Here is a 20,664-nt window from a genome sequence, read left to right as displayed (position 1 = left end):
CCTGAGAAGCATTAATAAATTGGAAATAATAATAAACACAATTCTGTTGTTTAAGCTCATTTATTGTTTTAAATTGATTTAATCATTTACAAAAACCCATTGCAATTGAAAAACATTGCTTCAAATGTTAAATATTGTCAAGCGATTAATCTAGATTAATTAATTACAAAATCTCTAATTAATTAGATACATTTTTTAACCAAGTTTCACCTCAAAACATAATTAATTACACCAACTCTGAAACTAACACAACAGTAAATTAATTAGAATGTTGTTGTTTTTTCTAACAGTTGTAATCCAATGTGATTTAAATAATTACAATAAGATAAGGTGTTAGCGGATATAATTTTCTAATTTCTCTTGTCTCCAAAAAAGGATAAACTAAATGGATGCAGAAAGGAATAAAATTATAAAATCTTTTAACTTATGATTAAAAAAAACCCAAAAACTAAAGTAATGGAATGAAAGCTGCGTTCTAGATGTTTCAGATGTTTCACCGGCAGATTTTAATAAAATGATGACATCATAACATTGTGCCGAATTCTTCATAATGAGCCATTAATCACAATCAGGGAAGCATCAAAGATAATGATATGTGCGTTATGTAAGGCACCTGCAATATCCAGGCAATAAATGACAGATATCATTCCCAGCAGGATCTACATTTAAAAATGCCTTGATTTTGCGTAATTCAGACTGAATTCCAGAATTTAGTGGGTTTGTTTGTAAGAAAATGCTGAATTTTAGAAGATGAAAGACTTATTCAGACAAATTGTGATTAAATAGACATGTGACACCATTAAACGTAAAGGTTTAACCAACATGTCCTATACAGTATATGAGGTGATGTATTCCACTAATTGAAATACATGACTGAATTTGTGTGATATAGGCACAGAACAATTATTAGACCCTGAACATATTGTGGAGTCTCATTGAATTTGTGATTATTGGAGAGACTGAGATGGCTGCAGCTAATACACAAAGAACACTGTTTCCTTTATCATTGTTACCAACTACTGCCGGCCAAATTAGATGGCGATTAGCGAGACTCTTAAACACTAAGTTCATTGTATTGAAAGAATAACTACACTACTCCTATCTCTGTCTGTTTTGGTGCCTCCACCGCTCCAACACTGAAGGGGTTTAACCAGAACAGTATCCGCTTTAGTTAAAGGTCTCCAGACAAAATTTATTTGTATTGCAATTCAATGTGCTTTACATGAGTGTCATTCCATGTCATCTCGCAAATGGCCCTCGCACTTTGATCTCAAATACTTTTGTGATTACTAAATAGGCACATTGTACATTTTTAGCCAGATCGGCTTAATCCTTTTTGAGATATGGACAATTTAGTGAAGGGGTATGTGTCGATTTTTGTTTGTCCTTATTTTACTTCCACAGACACAAAGGCAAGCGACAATGAAGAAGTTACAGAAAGAACAAAAAGACATAGTCGTCAACATCCCCTGCCAAATTGGTTGTCATTATAACTCACAACCTTCACCAATTTGTCCTAAATCTAATAACTTAGATGTATACATAAGAAAATAATATCCCATCAGAATATAAAATGACTAAATATCTTAAACATTTTCTTAGAAAAGCTGCCCCCTTTGAAGATACCTCGAACAGAGTAAAAAAACGGCACAAGTGCAATAACTCCGGAAAAAATAATTGCTTGCTTTTCATTTTCGAACTCCATCAAGGTATTGACACCCTGAAGCCACACACTGAATTTAGTAATCTTATTTTAAACGGTTTCTGAGAAAAGCTGTCCCCTTTAAAGATAACTCGAAAAAATAATTGTGCGCTTCTCATTTTCGAACCTGGCTTCAGGTATTGATACCCAAAGCCACATACCAAATTTGGTTATCCTATCTTAAGCAGTTTCTGAGAAAAGTTGTCCCCTTTAACTCGGACGGACAAACGCACGGACAGACGGACGAACAGAGATCAAACCTATATCTCCCTTCCACATTTGTGGCAGGGGATAAAAAGAGTTTTATATCCTAAGAAAGAGTCATTTTCATACTATAAATTAAAACAGATTTTTTTTCTTACATTCCCACATGCAGTTATATCTGACTAATCACTACTAATGTGAACAGTCCATGTTCATAGCTCAAAGCTGATGAAATTACAGGGAGCTGAGGCATATGCAAAGATGTATACTGAAAGCCCTAACACGTTCAAACTTAAAATGTTTTTCCAAATTTGTGGGCCTGGCATGTCCACCACATGGGATGTATCGCAGATATTTTTGTATATACTGCGAGAGTAGGTGGAGCTCTATTAGTATACCAAATTTGAGTTTCCTATGTGGTGTTATTTTTGAGATATTGGAAGCTGAATATGGAAAAAAAATAAAGAAGCATAGCCCCCTCACTAAATTGTTTATATCTCATTAAGTATTCATACAATCAAACAAAAATGTACTGTGTGCCTATTAAATAATCATGGAAAAATTGGTAAAAAGAAGGGTGTGAAATGTTGGTTAAAATGACATGTAATGGCACATGATTAAAAAGTGCAACAGAAAACATTTAACGAATATGAAATAAAATCAACAATATGATTACAATTCTTCCTCTCAGTAATAAGCGGTAGAGAAAAAGAGTGACTTTAAGTTGGATTGAAAAATGTTCACATTAGATGCTGACTTCAGCTCTACAAGCAGTTTGTTTCACTTCTTTGCAGCATAACAACTAAAAGCAGCATCACCATGTTTACTGTGAACTCTGGGCTCCACTATCTGACCTGTGTCCATAGATCTGAGAGACCTGCTGGGTTCATACCTGACTAACATTTCACTGATGGATTCAGGACCCAAACCCATTCACAGATTTATGCACCATTCAACAATAGCCAGAATGAAATAGCCTGATATTAATAACTGTCATGAAGTACCAACCGCCACATTAACATTTGGGCATTAATTTGTTTTTTTTTATTTCGCAAAACTCTACTCTGGTGTGACATTAAGTCCTAAATTAATGTTATATAATAATAATAATTTATATTTAAAGGCTTCCTTAGACTTAAGTTTTTTAACTAACAGAGCTAATCGGTATTAAAAAAAAAAGATGAATCTTGTGTGATCATGCTGAAACTTCTGTGCATACCTTTTGGTGGATGGAGTGGGCAAATCCACATTGGTTTCCTCAGAGTTAGTCTGACAATAAAATATGAAACAAGTGGATTAAAACAGGAATATACAGTATAATCAAAGACGGATGAAATACCATTAAATCACTGTGAGTGCCATACCTCGCCATTATAAAAGAGGAAGGAACTTCCTGCTAAGGAATTGTCAAAAAAATCATCAATTTCCACAGACTCCTCGTCCACTTGAGAGGGCACCTGCTCCAGAGTCACACACTATCGTTTCATTAAAACACAAGAAACACAAACATCATGTTAGACCTGAGATCTTTAAGTGTTTGGTTTTTCCTTTTTTTTTTTTTTACCTTGCTGCGGCTCATTCTGAAGAGCGTGAAGATGAGTAGGTAGAGTGGGTAGACGATGAGACAGCTCACCACGCCTGCTGCCACTGTTTCTCCGTCCAATGACGAAAGCCTCGACACGGCCCTCGGGCTGCAAAGCAAGATCAGTTAAACAGTAGAAACAAAACCCAAGTTTCAAAAGGTCAATACAGAGCATAAAAGACAACATAAGATGTTAAGGTTTCATTTATTCAACTCGTACTTAGGAAATCCACTTTGATCTCCTGACATGTTTTGACTGTCAACTGCCAGTCTTCAACAGAAACGTCTGCTGATCACTTTGATGTTTTCTTTGAAGTTTCCTTGACTTCTGTGTAGTAATTCTAGCAAGATTCTTTTTGAATATGTTAACTTTTAATTTATTCAGACAACTGTTCCTTAGAAAATCTACTTTAATCTCCCGACATGTTTCGACTGTCAACTGCCAGTCAGAGGTGTCTGTTGATCACTTTGATGTTTCCTTAACTTCCGCGTAATAATTCCAGAAAGATTCCTTTTGTCTTCCTTTTGAATAATATGATAAGGTTTCATTTATTCAGACAACTGTTCATTAGAAAATCCACTTTGAAGTTTGATGCTACATGGAAGTCAAGGACACGTCAGACGTCAGGAGATTAAAATGGATTTCCTAAGGAGCAGTCTGAATAAATGAAACCTTAAGATATTATTCAAAAAGAAGACAAAAATAATCTTGCTGGAATTACGATGGAGAAATCAAGGAAACTTTAAAGGAAACATCAAAGCGATCAGCAGACACCTCTGAAGAAGACTGACAGTTGACAGTCAAAACAGATCAAAGTGGATTTCCTAAAGAACAGCTGTCTGAATAAATGAAACCTTAACAACTTCATTCAAAAACAAGACAAAAATAATTTGGAATACACGACACACATTTGTGTTTATTTACCTGCGTCTTTTATCAACAACAATGCTGTACCACAGCGTGTTGGCCAACAGGATCAGCTGCAGTAACACGGTGCAGCAGGTGGAGCGCTGCAAGCGAGTGAAAGGGCTCCTGGGGGGCCTCTCCCACAGGGACAGCCACAGATGACTCTCACACAGCGCCCTCTGCAGCTCACACTGCAGGAGGCGGGGCATCTGGATGAGCGCAGCCTCCTCTGGAATAAACCATAACAATCGAGTCAGTGTCACATAAATAGCCATTTTTTGATCAAAGATCAGATGACCAAGGTTGGTGTCAATTACAATTTTTTAATTACAATTACATCTTCAATTATCCATGTTCAATTACAACTCAATTACGATTATGTTGACCAGAATTTTTTCCAATTACAATGATTATTTTTCACCTGAAAGTTTATACAATTACTTTCTCAATTACTAAAGTTCAATTACAATTACTCACAATTACTGAGCCTTTAATATATAAGACCATAAAACTTATTCCGCTTGTGTTAGCTTTCTGTTAGCATCTCTTATGATAACGAGTCAGTTTTGATCCATGTCTTAAATAAGTAAAATACACAAAACATATTATCTATCATCCAATTTGTTTTTCATTTCTTGGTTATCGTGTTAGGCTTCCTAATCAATGAAATAATTGGTATAGCGTCTTTGCCTTTTTTTTGCCATTATATCCCTAGATTTATATTTTTTTAAATAGTAAAATGATTCTCAAGAGAACAGACATGTAAACTTGATTTTTAACATATTTTAATAATTGTTAACTACATATGTGTGTAAACCATAGAACTGGAGGATGGTTTCCCAGACTTTCTATGCTAATTACAATTACAAAGTGAATTATCTAAACTCATTTACAATTCAATTATTATTGAGTACAAGAGCAACAGCTTTTTTCACTTACAATTATGCCATAATTGTAATGAATTATCAATTACAAAATTATAATCATAATTGACCCCAACCCTGAAGGTGACCCTGTAGTGGTTACTGACCTGAAGCCTCCACCTCCATCTCCACACGTCCATCAGTTCTCTGATTGTCCACTGAAAGCCAATCATCCACTAGAAAGTAAAAGCTACTTCCAGTTTGCAGGTCTTTCACCAAGACGTACTGTAGCATCCACGCTGGAGACAGGCCTGAGGAGCAAAAAAGGATGTTTACAGTAAATCCGATGAACATCTAGCTGGCTAAAGTGCATTTCTATCTACTGATTCAGGTGTCTTCACCTTTGTTGTCGTGCCAAATTCGCAATTTCCATATGCTTCCCAGGTTGGTATCAGTGGCGATATGAAAGATGTCGAGAGCATTGCGTGTGAAAGCTCCTTGGCTGTCCAGATGACGGTGACCACTGCGACTCTCACGTCCATACAAGCTGATCCCTACATGTGCTGTTGTGCCTGAAGGTCAAAAACTCTTTTAACAAAAACTGTACGTGTTTTGATTTAATGCATTCATTTTGTTAATTTTGCTCATACATTTTACACCATAAATGCACTTTTAGATTTGAGGATGTATGTGTTACCTCTGCCAAGGTTATTTATTTGTTTGTCTGTCAGTAGGTTTAGGTCAAAGGTACAACATTTTAACTAAACACCTAGACCTAACACCACAGGTGGGCAACTTCTATCACAGTGGGGGCCACAAAAATCAGTTTGTTTGATAAAAGGGCCACATTATCAACATTCATGTCAGCATTTAGAATAATAACCACTCTGAGCATTAACACAGCAAAGAACAAAGAGTTTATATAGTAATTTTGTGTGTTTTTCTGTCATTCTGTGTATGTTTGCTATGACTGCATTTTGTGTATTTCTGTTGTTCTTCTGTGTATTTTTCCTGTAAAATGTGTGTTTTTTGAAGTCATATTGTGTATTTGTGTTGTCATTTTGTGTCTTTTTGAGTAACTTTGTGTAATTCTGTTGTTGTTTTGCTTGTTTATAAGTATTGTAGGTTTGCAGAGTCATTTTTTGTGTTTTTGTTGTCTTTTTGTGTTGTCATTTTCCTTAATTTTGTAAATTCTTTTGAGTAATTTTGTTGTTGTTTTGTTTTAATTGGAGTCATTTTGTGTATTACTGTTGTCGTTTTGTGTTATTTGGAGTAATTTTGTGTATTACTCTTTTTTTTAATCTATTCTTGCTTTTGTTTTGTGTATTTTGTACGTTTACTTTAAGGGCAGCATAAAATTAGACAAAGGGCCGCCAGTTACCCATGTCTGCCTTACGCCATGGAAGAATCATAAAATTTTGAAGGGAATCTTGATCAACGTGCTGATTCTGGATCAGTTTCAAAAATCAAAAATTCCCTATCACTCATCATTGGCGAAATTTCAAAAATCATATCTCGGTTCGTAATGACCGATCTTCATGGTTTATGTCGAGCTGGTTCCTCAATTATCCCACCAAATTCCATATTCAATTCAAAAAATAGAAAAATGAAAGTGCCCATAAATGTGAACCTACTCAATCGTTATTAATGGGGATCAACATTTCTCCCCAGTCTTTAAAGTGTGAATGAACACGGTACCATGATCAGGATCACTGATCAAGATAACTGCCTATTTCTGGCAAAGAAGATATATGAGTGCTTTTTGTTTACATGTAATGTAATTAAGCATTGCACAGATTTTTAAATAGCTCAGTAAAACACTGATACATCTGCTGGTGAATTCCTCTCACCTGCTCCTCTGCTCCAGCCAGTTTTAACCTGGATCTCGTACTTGAAGAGTCCGTCACGCCCACAGAGAGGAACCACGCCTGCTCTGCGTAGATCCAGCTGGTCTAATTTGTGCAGGATCGCTGCAGCCACGACGTAACTTAATAAACCCATCACACACACCAGCAGCACAACAAGGCTCAGTGCCCCGGAACGTTCCTGAGGAAGGAAAGGAAATGATCTGTGAAGTGTTTATTCCATATGTGCTGATTGCACCCACAACGCCCCCTCCCCCCTCGCTAATATGAATCCATGCTTACAGGCACTCTGAAGCTGATGGCATTGGTTGGTACAAACAGACCAGCAGCGAAGGCAGTGAGGTGTCTGGTGCGGCACACTGCCCTGCTGGAGTTGGTCTCAGCCAGTGGCACCATGCCGTCTGTCCGCCACTGCTTCTCACTCTCACTGAAGTACTGACACAGAGAAGCAAACACCCCGACCTCCAGGCGGACGCCCACAAGCTCAGCTTCAGGTCGACAAGGGGCGCTCACGTTGATGAAATAGTCCAGAGTGGTGTCATAGGACCTGTTGGGACAGGACAGACGTCAGATCCATCCATCCATCTATAGCCTGAATTTACCACGCCTCTTTATTGAAGCTGAGGCCGTATCCCAGTGGTTTCCAACCTTTTTTGGATCATGACCCCATTTTTATATCACAAATATGTAGCGACCCCAAAGACATGTTTCTCCTAGAATTAGTGGTAACACTTTATTTGAAGTTTTATACATAAGGCAGACATCACACTGTCATTATCTGTCATTAGCATAAATAAGGTGTCATGAAGGCTGTCATTAAGTGTCGTTCACTAAATGATGACCCCTTCCGCTAAAAAGGACACCTTTGGAGCTATGTTGGCATTTTTTGGGTTAGGTGGAGGGATCGAGTGGGGTTAGGGTTAAGGTTCGGGGTTAGGGTAACGAACGGCACTAAATGACAGCCTTTATGACACCTTATTAATGCTAATGACAAATGTCATATCATAATAAAGACAGTGTAATGTCAGCCTTTATGTAAAAAAACTTCAAGTAAAGTGTTACCAAACTAGTTTTTAATCATGTTTGTTATACTGTGTAACCAGGATTTGTGCACAAAGTGACAAGATGTGCCAGCTCAGAAATGTTCATACTGTATTTCTTTCTTTCTTTCTTTTTTGTACCTTTTACGTCTTTTTTCTTTTTCTTCTTTTCTTTATACTGCGTTTTTATTTCAACAAAATTTTACTTTACGAAAATGAAAGTACAGAAACGTTTTTTAACATTGTGTGTTGTTTTAATTTGAAAAAGAATAAATAAAAAATAATAATACAAATTTCATTATATTTTCATTCAGTGATTAATTTGATCAATTACTAGACATTTTAGGAGACCCCCTTTAAATTGTGACAATGTAACATCAGTCCAACTCCAGCTTGAGACATTTTGAGAACTTCTGAACCAGACATTGCAAAATTGGATCCAACACTGTCACACATAGTTTATGGCCCTTACTCTGGAGAGAGGAAGAAAGTGTATTTCCTGTGATCAAGATTTAGCCCTCTGGTCATGCCGAGTGTGATGTGTTTCCTCTCGGTGCAATTAAACTCATTTGGCTGCTCCTGAGAATGGAGGTAGGCAGTAATGTACGGCTCTGCATCATCTTTATCAGGATGAACCTTTTCTTTTGCATCTAGAGAAGGAAGAAAACAAAAAGTTGATTAACATCACTTTCTAAGTACAAATGGAAAATGTAATAAAGCAATGACAGGGGAGCTGATTGGGATCAATATTAAGGCATTTTTTTAAAGGTGAATATATGGCCAACTTAAAAAAAAAATGGTATTTTGGCCTGCAGAGGGAAACTGGAGTACCTTGCGAAAAAGTGAAATCTGGAAAGACATGTACAAACATATGTTAAGACATGAAACCACAAATTCCATTTTCATTCCATTTTGGACCGTCACTCCCCGTCAGGGACTTGCTCCCCTCAGGGTCCCACGCCATACAGCTCCTCTGGTGCCTCATCATGTTGGCAACCGAAAACTCCCTCTGGCACCCCAGGCACACGGAAGTCCTCCCTCTCACTCTCATTCCACCAACCTCACCACCCCCATTCTCCCCTTCACCCACCTCTGCTCCACCCCCACCCGAAGGCCATTTACTCTTCTTCTAGGTCTCACATAGTTTCCATAAGTTATCCACACTAAACACCTTCCACACTGTCTCCTCCCATCCACCGCCCTCTCACCCCCCGTACATGACCGTTCATGAATCACTCTCGCACCTTATGTTTCCACACTCATTCCACATATCCCACACTCAAATCTCACTTTCTCCTCAGACCTTCCCACACCCCTCATACCTGCAGTACATACTAAGTCAATCACTCTCCTCTCATTCCTTTTCATTCTAAGTTCACTGTCACCCCACACATACTCGTGTCCTTTCTGGCACTCCTATTTGTACAAATACTCCATTCTCTCCCCCACCATACCCTTTCATTTCTTCCTGTCACCGCACAACCTCTTGACATCAGTCCAGTCAAAACCCGCCTCATTCATCATTCTCTTCCAATATACAGCATTGTTTTCTTCTTTCGCCCTTCCTTCTTCTTCTCGCATCCCTCCAACTTAGTATACCAACCTAACGCCATTGCTTTCGCCAGTCTGTCATTACCCATTCGCATTACATGACCCACTCGCTCCAGCACTCGCTTCTCAATCTTCCACCTTATAAACTTCACGCCCAGTCGCTTTCTTACATCCCCCATGTTCACCCCTCTCGCCCGCATGTGTCTCAATGGCTCAACATTTCCTGTTATTCCACACATGCCTGTAGCACTTGTCCATCCATCTCTGCAACCTATTCATGTCTCTCACATGTGACACTCACGCCTGACAATCATACAGCAAACTGCTCTACATGCACGCCTCCACCACTCTCACCTGACACCTTTTCGACATTCTCGACCCTTTCAACCATTCTTTCACTCTCCACCACTACATACTTGAAAACATGAAACCACAAAGTCAAACTTGGCATCATCATCATCATCATCATCATCATCATCATCATCATCATCATCATCATCATCATTATCTTCATCATCACTAAAGACAAATAGTTCTGTTTAATCTTTTGTAAACGTCATTCACCCCAATACAGGAAATGCAGGAAACAAGGTTGTTATTTTTTAATGTATTTAACCTAAATGACAAATATGATCTCACCAATGTAAGGGTGATGTTACCCTATAAGCTCCTGTATTGAAGTTATCTTAGGTAATGGCTAAAAAAAACTGAATGTTAGATAAACCTTACAACTTCAATGGCCTGATTTACAAAGAACCCAGGTAAAAAGCTCTAAATTAGGTGTTCCATGTGATTTACTTTAAATTGCCTGAGCAAATGACAATGGGCACAAAAGTAAATGACAGTTTAACTGAGAGTATTTGCACCATGTGGTAGTGAAAGTGATGTGGAGAGCAGAGTGGCTGCAAACCAGTGTTTCAGCCTTTGTAGATTTAGCCGTAATTGTAGAATTAAAATGAAATTGCATACTACCGTAGTTTAAGGCTATGTTCCCCCACCTTTACGTCATCAAAATGCATACTCCGGACAAAACACAGGCTGTACCTTTTTAGTACAGAACTGGATAAGACAGTGGATACCAAAAACAAGAAGAAGATCAGCATAATATCATATATGGCAAAGAAATGCATTCTACTAAACTGGAATCAGCAGAGACAACCTTCCTTTAATCTGTTTAAAAGCATTCTGAATTAAACTTACATCCTGAAAATTAAGAGGGTCACTTTCCACAGGATATGGGAACCATTCATGGACCTCTGACAACACTGTGGCATGAACAAAAGCTACACAAATGACAAACTGTGAACCGTGACCATGGACTGATTTGGTTTATTTTATTATTTTTTTATATATCTTATCTTAATTGTATTCATTTGTGTAATTGTTATTGTTTGTTCATTTGAATGTTGAAAATAGGAAAATAAATGTATGATAATAAAAAAAATGCATTCTCCAAACTGATACATGACGCAAATAATGTGTAAATATAAACAAGCACACAAAAAATTAGGTTTTTCAAAAACATCCTAATTGAGCATTAAAGGTCCAGCATTATGCAATTTTTTACTTATCTCCATTTGTTCTAAGAACCCCAAAAACATAGTATTTGAGGATTATTTTCCCAAACTCAGCTTTTTTCCAGAGTTTTAGCTCTCTGAAAAGTCGGATTAATGACACTTCTCAAAACGAACTGTTTTGAGGCCTTCATGCTTATGCATGAGTGGGCGTGTCTATAGACCCCGTCTCTACACAATAGCTAATCACTATAGCCATTTTCTTTTGCTATGCACACACTAGTTATTGTTTTCAGCCAAAAGGCTCCACATTATAGTATAACACATGGCTATTGAAGCGGCTATTATGATTGTGAGTCAGGCAAACGCTGCTCCAAGGTGTGTGTTTATCACATCAGCAGCGGAGTTAGTCAGCTGTTTCAGCTGTTTCAAACACTCACCAGAGCTGCTACGTTGCTTTTTTGTCATCCTCACCACTACTGATGATAGGAATGGCCCATTGAAGGTGATAGTCCACTGTTTAGGGTCACATTGGGTCACAAACACATCAGATAATCTCAAAGGCGAAACGAGGCAATATAACGGATACTAAAAATGGAACGGATTGTAACTGCGCCCTGGGCGCTACACCGTGGCTGTGTGCAAAAAACACATTTTGTGTATGTAGCTTTACATATATGACAATAAAGTATAATGTGTATTCTATATTAAACCACAGTGTTTATTTTAGTTGTGAGGTAGTTTGGGAGGTAGGAGCTCACATTCTTATAGGGTAGGAAGAGCCAGGATTGTCAGGAGTTAGAGCTTCCGCGTTGTGACGTCACATGGCGAGAAAAATCCAACTCGGCCGTTTAAAGCTGACTTTTTATAAAATGTGGAATAACAAGGGAGGGAAGAAACATAACTTTTTCAATTTTCACCCTCTGAATGAGGCTAAAGGAATGTATAACACTGTAGCAAAACCATTAGAAAGTGAATTTTATATAATACTGCCCGTTTAAGACCCGTAGTATGAACATAGCCTTGGTCAAATTTAGGTCATTTTTATCCTTAATGTTTTCAGCACATTTTCTTCACATAGAGCAGTTCTGTAAGCAGGAACATTGTCTAAGCTCGGCCCACTGCTTTTGTCTTATTACGTATTTTTGACTATCGGACGTCACCAGGGAATCACAGTGTTCCCGAACACAGACCTTAAAGATACGGGGAGGTCATTCAGCGCTGACTTTTGATTTACATTATAAACAGACAAATAGAGGCTAGCCACTAGGCTAATTGTGCTGTGTGATATAGATGCACCAGTACCCAATGCAAACGCTTGTACGCGTGCAGACCTTTAGTAAATAAGTTCCTATGTGTGTAAGTTAGTGTGTGAAACATGAAGCTTTACCGTCCATAGACGTGAAGTTGAGCTGCACGAACAGCCCAGCCTGTCTGTTGCTGTTCCCAGTGCTGACCCGGACAATGATGGAGTCGCAGTGACTGATGTTCACAGGTCCAGCTGTGGGGATTCCCCTACTGCCAGAAACCTCCTCGCCCACTTCAACACTACTGCCATTGTTAATGGCGACGGTGATGGCTTGACTGTCATCCAGGCCAGAGATGGGGATCTGCGTGCCATTCTCAGTGCGAAACTCCATTGACGCCACCTCAGTAGAGACAGTGTAGTTGGCCACGTAGTTGAAGGGGAATGGATTGGATTCCACCTGGGCCGAGGAATAAGAAGGAAGCATCAAAAATGAGTGAATGAAGAATGTTATATTAAGGATTTATTCACTGATGCTGAGGGTTGTGGTACAAGCACAGCTCCGGCTTTAGTCAAGTTCTTTGTGGCCTTTAGGAAATATTACTTGATGACCAGTTTTGAATTCAGCTTAGTATCCATCAGATCTGACCGGTAATGACCACCTACCTGAAAAAGGAGCTGCATGATGCTGTTTCCTGCAGCAGCTCTGCCAATACTTTGGTTGAGAGCCCGGGGGATGGAGAATCGCTGGCATTCTGCAGATTGTATAGAAGAAGAAAAACAAAGAAGAGAAAAGCGTTATTAACTGTCAAACTCTTTCTCTGCAGTCCCATCCATGATTGAAAATGTTTCTTAAAAACACTTCTTATGTCACTTTATGAGGCAATGAACCTGGGCTGTGGTTGCCATGGTAGCAGAGTAGACTCTGGGGGTCTGCCAGTTTCCCGGTGGCAGCGATCTCAGCTCCTCTGAGTATGAGTGGCTCCTCGTTGAGCACGCGGGCATGCATGAGGATCAGCATGAGCACCGATGACAGGCTGTATGCTTTGGCTGCCACACGCAGTGGGTGCATCTCCATGGATGAGGGCAGGGCATCAATCGGTGCGTTCCCGTGCTCTTCATCAAAGGAAGACGAAGAGGAGGACGGTGAGGAAGAGGACGTGGACAGGGTCGAGGGTGAATCCACGTAGGCAGGCTGGAGGTAAAAGGAGTGGGATGCAGACTGGCTGACCTGATGGATCAGATCACCTGGAAGGATAAAGAAAGATATGAAATTATGAGTTTAGATTTCTTAAGTCAGTTAAAAAGACTTTATTTAAAGACAGTGGACAGATGATCTTTCTCTTGTAGTTGTTAGCATTTTACATGCCATGATGACAGGTGAGGCTCTGTCTCCCCTGACTGCACGTCACTGTTTATTATAACATTTTTCAATGCTCTTATGCCAGGGGTGTCAAACTCATTTTAGTTCAGGGGCAAAATACGGAGCAGTTTGATCTCCAGAGGGCCACAGATTTTATGCTGGAAAACGAGTAATTTCAACATTATTGTGCCCTAGTTTGCACTTCTACGTATCAATGAAATACTAAATATGTAAGAAACTGACAATATCCAAGCAATAAGCGATAGACATCAGTCCCAACAGGTTCTTCACTTTAAATTTACGAGATTTATTGTATTGTGATCAATTTCTATTTTATGACAGGAAATGTAATGTAATAAAATTTGAGAAAAAATTAAAGATTTTGTAAGAATGTTGAGTTTTTTCAACAGTTTCACTTTTAAAAATGACTGCCATCATAGGCATGCTTGATTATAGAAAAAATTATAATCACGATTATTTTTTAGTCATAATAGAAATGACAATTATTCAAACAATTATTTGTCAACCAAAAAGATATTGATTTTTTGTACAAAACATTGTAAAATATATTCTTTGAACATAAATAAAATCCTTCAAACACTAAAATCCCATATAAGAGAATTTGACTTGTCTTGTTTGTTTACCAAGCATTTTTGCTGCGTTTCTTGTGCCATGTTTCCTCGTGTTGGCCTGCAGGCTAGCTTTAGCTTTGAGAGGTGTTTGCATGAACGTGCATTAAACAACTCAGTTAGTATTAATAATAGTTTTTTCAAGCTTTATTCATTGTAGATATCCTAAATTGTGGAAATTTGTTTTATTTAGCAAATGAAACATACTGTATGCATGATTACATTTTTTTTTTTAAATAATTGTTTGTTCTCGAATATGTTATTTTTGTAATCATCTAATTTTGATTAATTGCAAAGCCTTATGCAATCATGCAATATAAGCACCGGGGGTGTTGAATTTCGTTTACACAATGATTCATGTTTTCTCTGTAATTTTTAACTTTCTCCCACGGGCTGGATTGAATGCTCCAAAGGGCTGAATTTGGCGTCTTACACCATCTTATTACAAAGCATATGACACGAGAGCATCCTCCAATTACCTAAACTACAGCTATTTGAAACACCTCCAAGACTTTAAGGTCAAATTCCAGTGACATTATGTGGTGTTGCTTTTTCTTACCCATGATGTTCAGGATGTTGTCGGCAATCTCCGTTGGGGTGACTGTGCCTTGCTTGGTGTCGGTCTGAAGGATCTCCAACATGGACTCCAATTTGTTCAGGGTGCTGTTCTGACACTCCTCACAGATAAACTCCCGACTCACCGCCTGGTAGTCCCACATATTCACACACACACACACACACACACACACACACACACACACACACACACACACACACACACACACACACACACACACACACACACACACACACACACATTAAAACACACACTAACAGTTTGTCTCAACACACTTTAGCGCTCTCCCAGTTTTTCCCACTCACCGTGCACTGAGCAAGAGCAGCGGACGTCTGCTGGATGTCGCTCACGGTGGTCAAATCCAACGCAGTCAGAGCTTGAGTGATGTTGCTGCGAACTCTAACTCGATAATTGCGCTCTTTTCGAGACACTCGTTGTGACTGCTTTGTCTGCTCATACTGAAAATAGAAAACATCCCCATAAGCACACTTGAGCTGGTGAGTAACTCACAGTTGAGGGTGTTGGCAGAGGAGCGTTCTCCGACCTCATTTAGAACCGTGATGAGAGCCAGCGACAGCTCTCGGACCCTCTGTGAGCTGCCCTGCTCCAGCAGCTTTTTCAGACTGCTGTCTGTCAGCTCAGACAGCCAATGGGCAAGGCTGCTGAACTCAGGGGGCGGATCTGGCAGCACCACTTTAATGGTCCTGGACAAAAAACACAAAACAAATAGCGCTATTGTTAGATACTGGGGTTAGGGCAGAGGTTCCCAACCTTTTTCGCCATCTGTGATGCCAACATTAGGGTCACTATACGTCCGGATTTACTCAGGGATATTTTATAAATTAATCAGTTTGTCCAGGTTTCCCAGGGACCTTGAACGCATCTCGGGGAACACGTTAGTTTAAAACACAGTAACTATTTGCTTTATCTAAGAAATTCCACCAGTTTCTGAAAGCTAAATAGTTGCTCTTTACAGCCAGTATCATGCCATTACGGTAATTGTATTCACATATGGAATTATTAAAGATGCATTTCACTCTCACCTTAAAACAGTCAACTCTTCCACTCCCTGCCCATTTTCCTACCATGACTTCCTCTTCCGTGTTTCCTCCCCCCTTGCCTGATGTAACACTGCCCTCTCTTTTTATATTTTCCTTTCTTACCCTTCCTTAGGGAGGCATGGTGATGGTCACAATTATGCAATAACAAAAATGTATTTCTGTCTCAAAAAGATTGCACTTCTTGTAGTGTTGACCTTCGACAGCATGTGCAGACAAAGTAAAAGAAAAAAAAAAATTAAAGAAAAAAAGTTGCAGCTTTGCTTTGACATAATCGTCACACATGAGGGAAAGAGAAAGATGACCAAAGTCCAAGAGAGAGGGAAATTTTATGTTTTTTTTAACCAATTACTAGACATTCCAGGCGACCAAACATGGCGTCCCGACCCCAAGGTTGAAAAACACTGGGTTAGGGTCTTTGAATATACACAATCAATAACTCAGAACTCAAATACCTGATCTAGCCATTTCCCATACACAACACAAATATTCAGCTTTACTGTTGTAGCTGCTGGACTTCATGTGAGCACATTCCAAAGTCCTTCACTGCCAAACGTCACACAATTTCCCCAAGAATTGAATTGTGACCGTTGTCGGTGACGACGTAATGTTGCATTTTTAAACATTCGTGGCAGTGAGGGAATTTAGCCTTCGTCTAACAAAGGCTGAAATAGTAACCGAAAAATGAATGAATGGTGTGCTTCAAGGTTTGTCACGTCATGTATTTTTATAGTCATCAAAAGGAACCTTCAGGAGGCTGTGAGCGTAGGGAACATAAAAGAGAAGCAAGAGCCTTTGGAGGTGACAATAAGGGTGCATCACATAGAAAACCCTAACAGACTGAATCTTATTCAATCTATTATAAACTTGAGTAAAAATACATAAAATATTTGCCAAACACAGTGTTATGCTAGTGTCAACTGTTGTATTTTCATTTCACTTTATCAGTTCAGGTTATTAGCAAATCAAACAGTCAATTCCATACAGTGACATCTAAATTAGGGCTGGGCAATATATCAACATTTCTATTTTAGCGATAGAGAAAATTACAATATTGTCTAGAACAGTGTTTCTCAAATAGGGGTACGCGATGGCACTATAGGGGGTGCTTGAGAGAAATAAAGTGGAAAATTAACAAATGAAAGCATTAAAAAATATTGGGTTTTATGAGATTTAGGAGATAAAAATACTAATACCAGCAACACACTAAACGACAACAAAGACACACTAAATGAGAGAAAAATACACAAGATCACTACAAAATACACAAAAATAACAGAGAAACATACAAAATGACAAAAGAAAAAGCAAAACCAAACAGCATCAAAACACACTGAGAAATAATAATTTAAATAATACCAACAACACACAAAAATTACAACAAAAGCACAAAAATGTGCTAGAAAAGACAAACAACAATAAAATACCCAAAATTACACAAAAAACACACAAAATGACACCAAAGATACACCAATTTATGTTACAAATGATCATGATTAGAACTGAAAATGCAAGGCGGTAGATGACCCAAAATGATAAAAACTATAGAAATAAATCTATTCATTCCATCATTATGGTCTGTAGCTGTTTTTAAATAGTGTTCTCAGCAAAATGTTGTAGTCAGACAAAGGGGGTACTTAGATTCAGAAATAAGAGAAAGGGGGTATGCGAGCCAAAAAAGTTTGAGAACCACTGATCCAGAACAATATGTTTATTTATTAAACATATTTTACACAAATTTTAGGAGTTGCTGTTTTCACTACTTCTCAGAACAGCATGAAAAGCTCAGTTAGAAAGATTTCTGAGTGCGTGCTAACCCAGACCTTACCCAAAACAAGCCACACTACAGAACTCACTCACATGTGCTGTCCCTCATAGAAGAACAAGCCAAAAGTGGCTCATATCGTGCAGTTTGTTAATAAATGTGCCTGTGTGGCATTTTGCATCAGCGAATTTTACCCAGAATTTTCTTCCTGGTAAGACTTCATATATTTAAAAATATCAAGATTTATATTATATATGGTCATTTTGAGAAAAAATATTGAGATATGAATTTTGGTCCATATCGCCCAGCCCTGGTTTAAATAGTGAATGAATTAGGATTACTTGTTTTGCCCTAGGATGGCCGCTCCCTGGTGATCCTCCACTGTGATGGAAACAGCTACACGATGGTTAGCAACACCAAAGCCTGGAGGCAGAAAAGCTGAGTGCTCTGGACTGCTGCCTTTGTAGATGCAGAAGTCCTCACAGTAGTCATCTCTGCAGCGTGTCACCAGCAGACTGTAGAGCAACGGAGTGTCTGAGACGCCAAGGTCACTGTACCCTACAGGAGGATCAGAGAGAAGAGAAGAAGAGTGGGAGAAACGTGAACATGATGAGGACCAGGAAGAAAACACTGCTGCAACTAACGGCTACTCATTTAACTAGAATATTTACATTTCCTGAAGAAAATGCAAGTGAGGATGCAGGTGCTGGCCTGCATCCCACTGTATTAGCTTAGCATTAGCATTGACTAGCATTAGCATTATCCAAGCAATAGCATTAGCCTAACATTATCATTAGTCTAGCATTCACCTATCATTAGCATCAGTCTAGCAATAACATTAACCTAGCATTAGTTAAGCATTAACCTAGCATTAGCTGATTATTAGCAATAAGGTTGAAAAAGTAGAAAAAAGTTGAAATGGGTTGAAAAAGTTAAAAGAAAGTTGAAAAAAGGTTAAAATGGGTTTGAAAAAGTTTGAAATGGGGAAATTGGTTGAAAAAGTTGAAATAGGATTAAATAGTTGAAAAAGGCTGAAATGGGTTGAAAAAACTTGAAATCGGTTGAAAAGGTTGAAAAAGTTGAAATGGTTTGAAAAAGATGAAAAAGGATGAAATAGTTGAAAAAAGTTGAAATGGGTTGAAAAACTTGAAATTGGTTGAAAAAGTTGAAATAGGTTGAAATTGTGAAATAGTTGACGGCAGTAGCTGAACATGTTAAAGGTTGAATGGTCAAAATCATTTGAAGAATGGCTGGGGATGAAGGCCTTGAAAGTTGAAAAAGCTGAAATTTCCAATAGAAATGAATGGGAAAGAAAACATTTATTAAGTCAAAAATTTTAAAAGTTACAAATCATAAAAGTGATAGCATAAATCTTTGGAACATTCAGAATTTTTTGATAGCTTATTTGTCAAAATCGGATAAACGGTGTAGGAGGAGTTAACATAGACGGAAGAAAAAAACGGATAACAATCGTGAGGAACCCTCCTGACCTGCATCCTCACTAATTATCTCTTAACCAGTGAGTTGAATTCAAACTAGGGATGTAACGATTCACTCAACCCCCGATACAATTCGATTCACAATACTGGGTTCACGATACGATTCTCTCACGATTTATTTTACAAAATGGGACTGTAGACAAATAATGACTGAAAAATATTCCTTTATTTTTTGGGGGAAAAAAACTAGAAAATACTGTACTATTTTCCTTTTAATTTTCATTGTCAAAAGAATGCCTTGATAAACTATTCAAAACAATGCAATTTAACTAAAAATAAATCTTGAATGAAATAAATAAAGGAAAAATACAAATGAAGAAGCCTATTAATTTAAATTCTGGTTCTATAGTAAACAATGCAAAACTGCATAATAGTTCTTTTTCTTTTTAAAAGTGCAACTGAAAATGTATTTTGTGCCTTAACAACTGGACTTTAAAAAAAAAAAAAAAAAAACAGTCTGCACTGTATTTACGTCAGAGGGCGCTGGTAACCCAGTGGTCGGTTGGCATGCAGATATCCTTGCAGTGAAGAAGAGAAAAATGTGACTTTTACAGATATTCACGTAATATTACAGATATTCTTTCGGTGCTAAAGGGTTAAGGAATCATTTAGGAACATGTTTAAGAGTAGAAAGTAGTAGCAGTACCGCCCGCCGCCTCCACTTTTGGACGAGAAGGATAAATAGATAGCGCCCTCTGCTGTTTAAAAAAGTACTGCAATTAAATTTTCAGAGCATTGATGTGAACCATGATACCTATGAATCGATTTTTAATTGCTTTACAATTAATTCTTACATCCTTAATTCAAACATTTCCATGGATGTAAAAAAAATTCAGACTGCTCAAATATTTGCGAAACAATGCTCAAACAAAGCCCTAACAACCTCAAGTGTGATGACATCATGACAGACAACTGGTGGCCTCGGTCTAATGCTGCGTTCACACCGGACGCGTCACAAAATGTTTGCACGACCAGATTACATATCAAGTCAATTGAATAGACGCAGTAAGAGGCAAACTCTTCTCCTGAAGACGCGGTTTGATCTGTGTGGCGAGAGAGTTGGCCGCGCCATGCACACTCCCGATTTTCAATGACATTCGTCATTCGCCTGAGTTGAAAATATTGAACTCCAGCAAATGTTTCGTGTGACGCACAGGCAAGAAAGCCAATCAGAATCCTTGTTGACAATGACGTCAGGCCATCAACACGGACATTGGTCTTCTCACCCATTTCAGCATGGAGGAGAAAATAATCGTGGCAGTGTGTGACCACCCAGAAATCTACGACATTGCCAGTTTT

At 38.4% G+C, this 20,664-nt stretch overlaps 1 protein-coding gene across 2 annotated transcripts in view; it reads right to left on the bottom strand.

Annotated features, from left to right (window-relative positions):
* The window catches only part of pkd1a (polycystic kidney disease 1a), a 128,381-nt gene that overhangs the window by 33,618 nt on the left and 74,099 nt on the right, over positions 1–20,664 (bottom strand). For both annotated transcript variants that reach the window (XM_028444780.1, XM_028444789.1), the window contains exons 27-42: positions 18,208–18,424; positions 15,588–15,747; positions 15,349–15,501; positions 15,026–15,170; positions 13,366–13,722; positions 13,141–13,229; positions 12,619–12,934; positions 8,636–8,813; positions 7,406–7,670; positions 7,109–7,304; positions 5,660–5,830; positions 5,426–5,569; positions 4,414–4,624; positions 3,471–3,597; positions 3,271–3,381; positions 3,126–3,175 (exon numbers count right to left, since the gene is read on the bottom strand). In XM_028444780.1, coding sequence (XP_028300581.1) covers positions 3,126–3,175; positions 3,271–3,381; positions 3,471–3,597; positions 4,414–4,624; positions 5,426–5,569; positions 5,660–5,830; positions 7,109–7,304; positions 7,406–7,670; positions 8,636–8,813; positions 12,619–12,934; positions 13,141–13,229; positions 13,366–13,722; positions 15,026–15,170; positions 15,349–15,501; positions 15,588–15,747; positions 18,208–18,424 — 2,890 coding nt within the window. The remainder of the gene's footprint in view (positions 1–3,125; positions 3,176–3,270; positions 3,382–3,470; positions 3,598–4,413; positions 4,625–5,425; positions 5,570–5,659; positions 5,831–7,108; positions 7,305–7,405; positions 7,671–8,635; positions 8,814–12,618; positions 12,935–13,140; positions 13,230–13,365; positions 13,723–15,025; positions 15,171–15,348; positions 15,502–15,587; positions 15,748–18,207; positions 18,425–20,664) is intronic.

The sequence above is a fragment of the Gouania willdenowi genome, chromosome 1, assembly GCF_900634775.1.
Source record: "Gouania willdenowi chromosome 1, fGouWil2.1, whole genome shotgun sequence".
Classification (NCBI taxonomy): Eukaryota; Metazoa; Chordata; class Actinopteri; order Blenniiformes; family Gobiesocidae; genus Gouania; species Gouania willdenowi.
The sequence above is the reverse complement of the archived record's forward strand: the minus strand, read 5'-3'. Positions and strand labels throughout refer to the sequence as shown.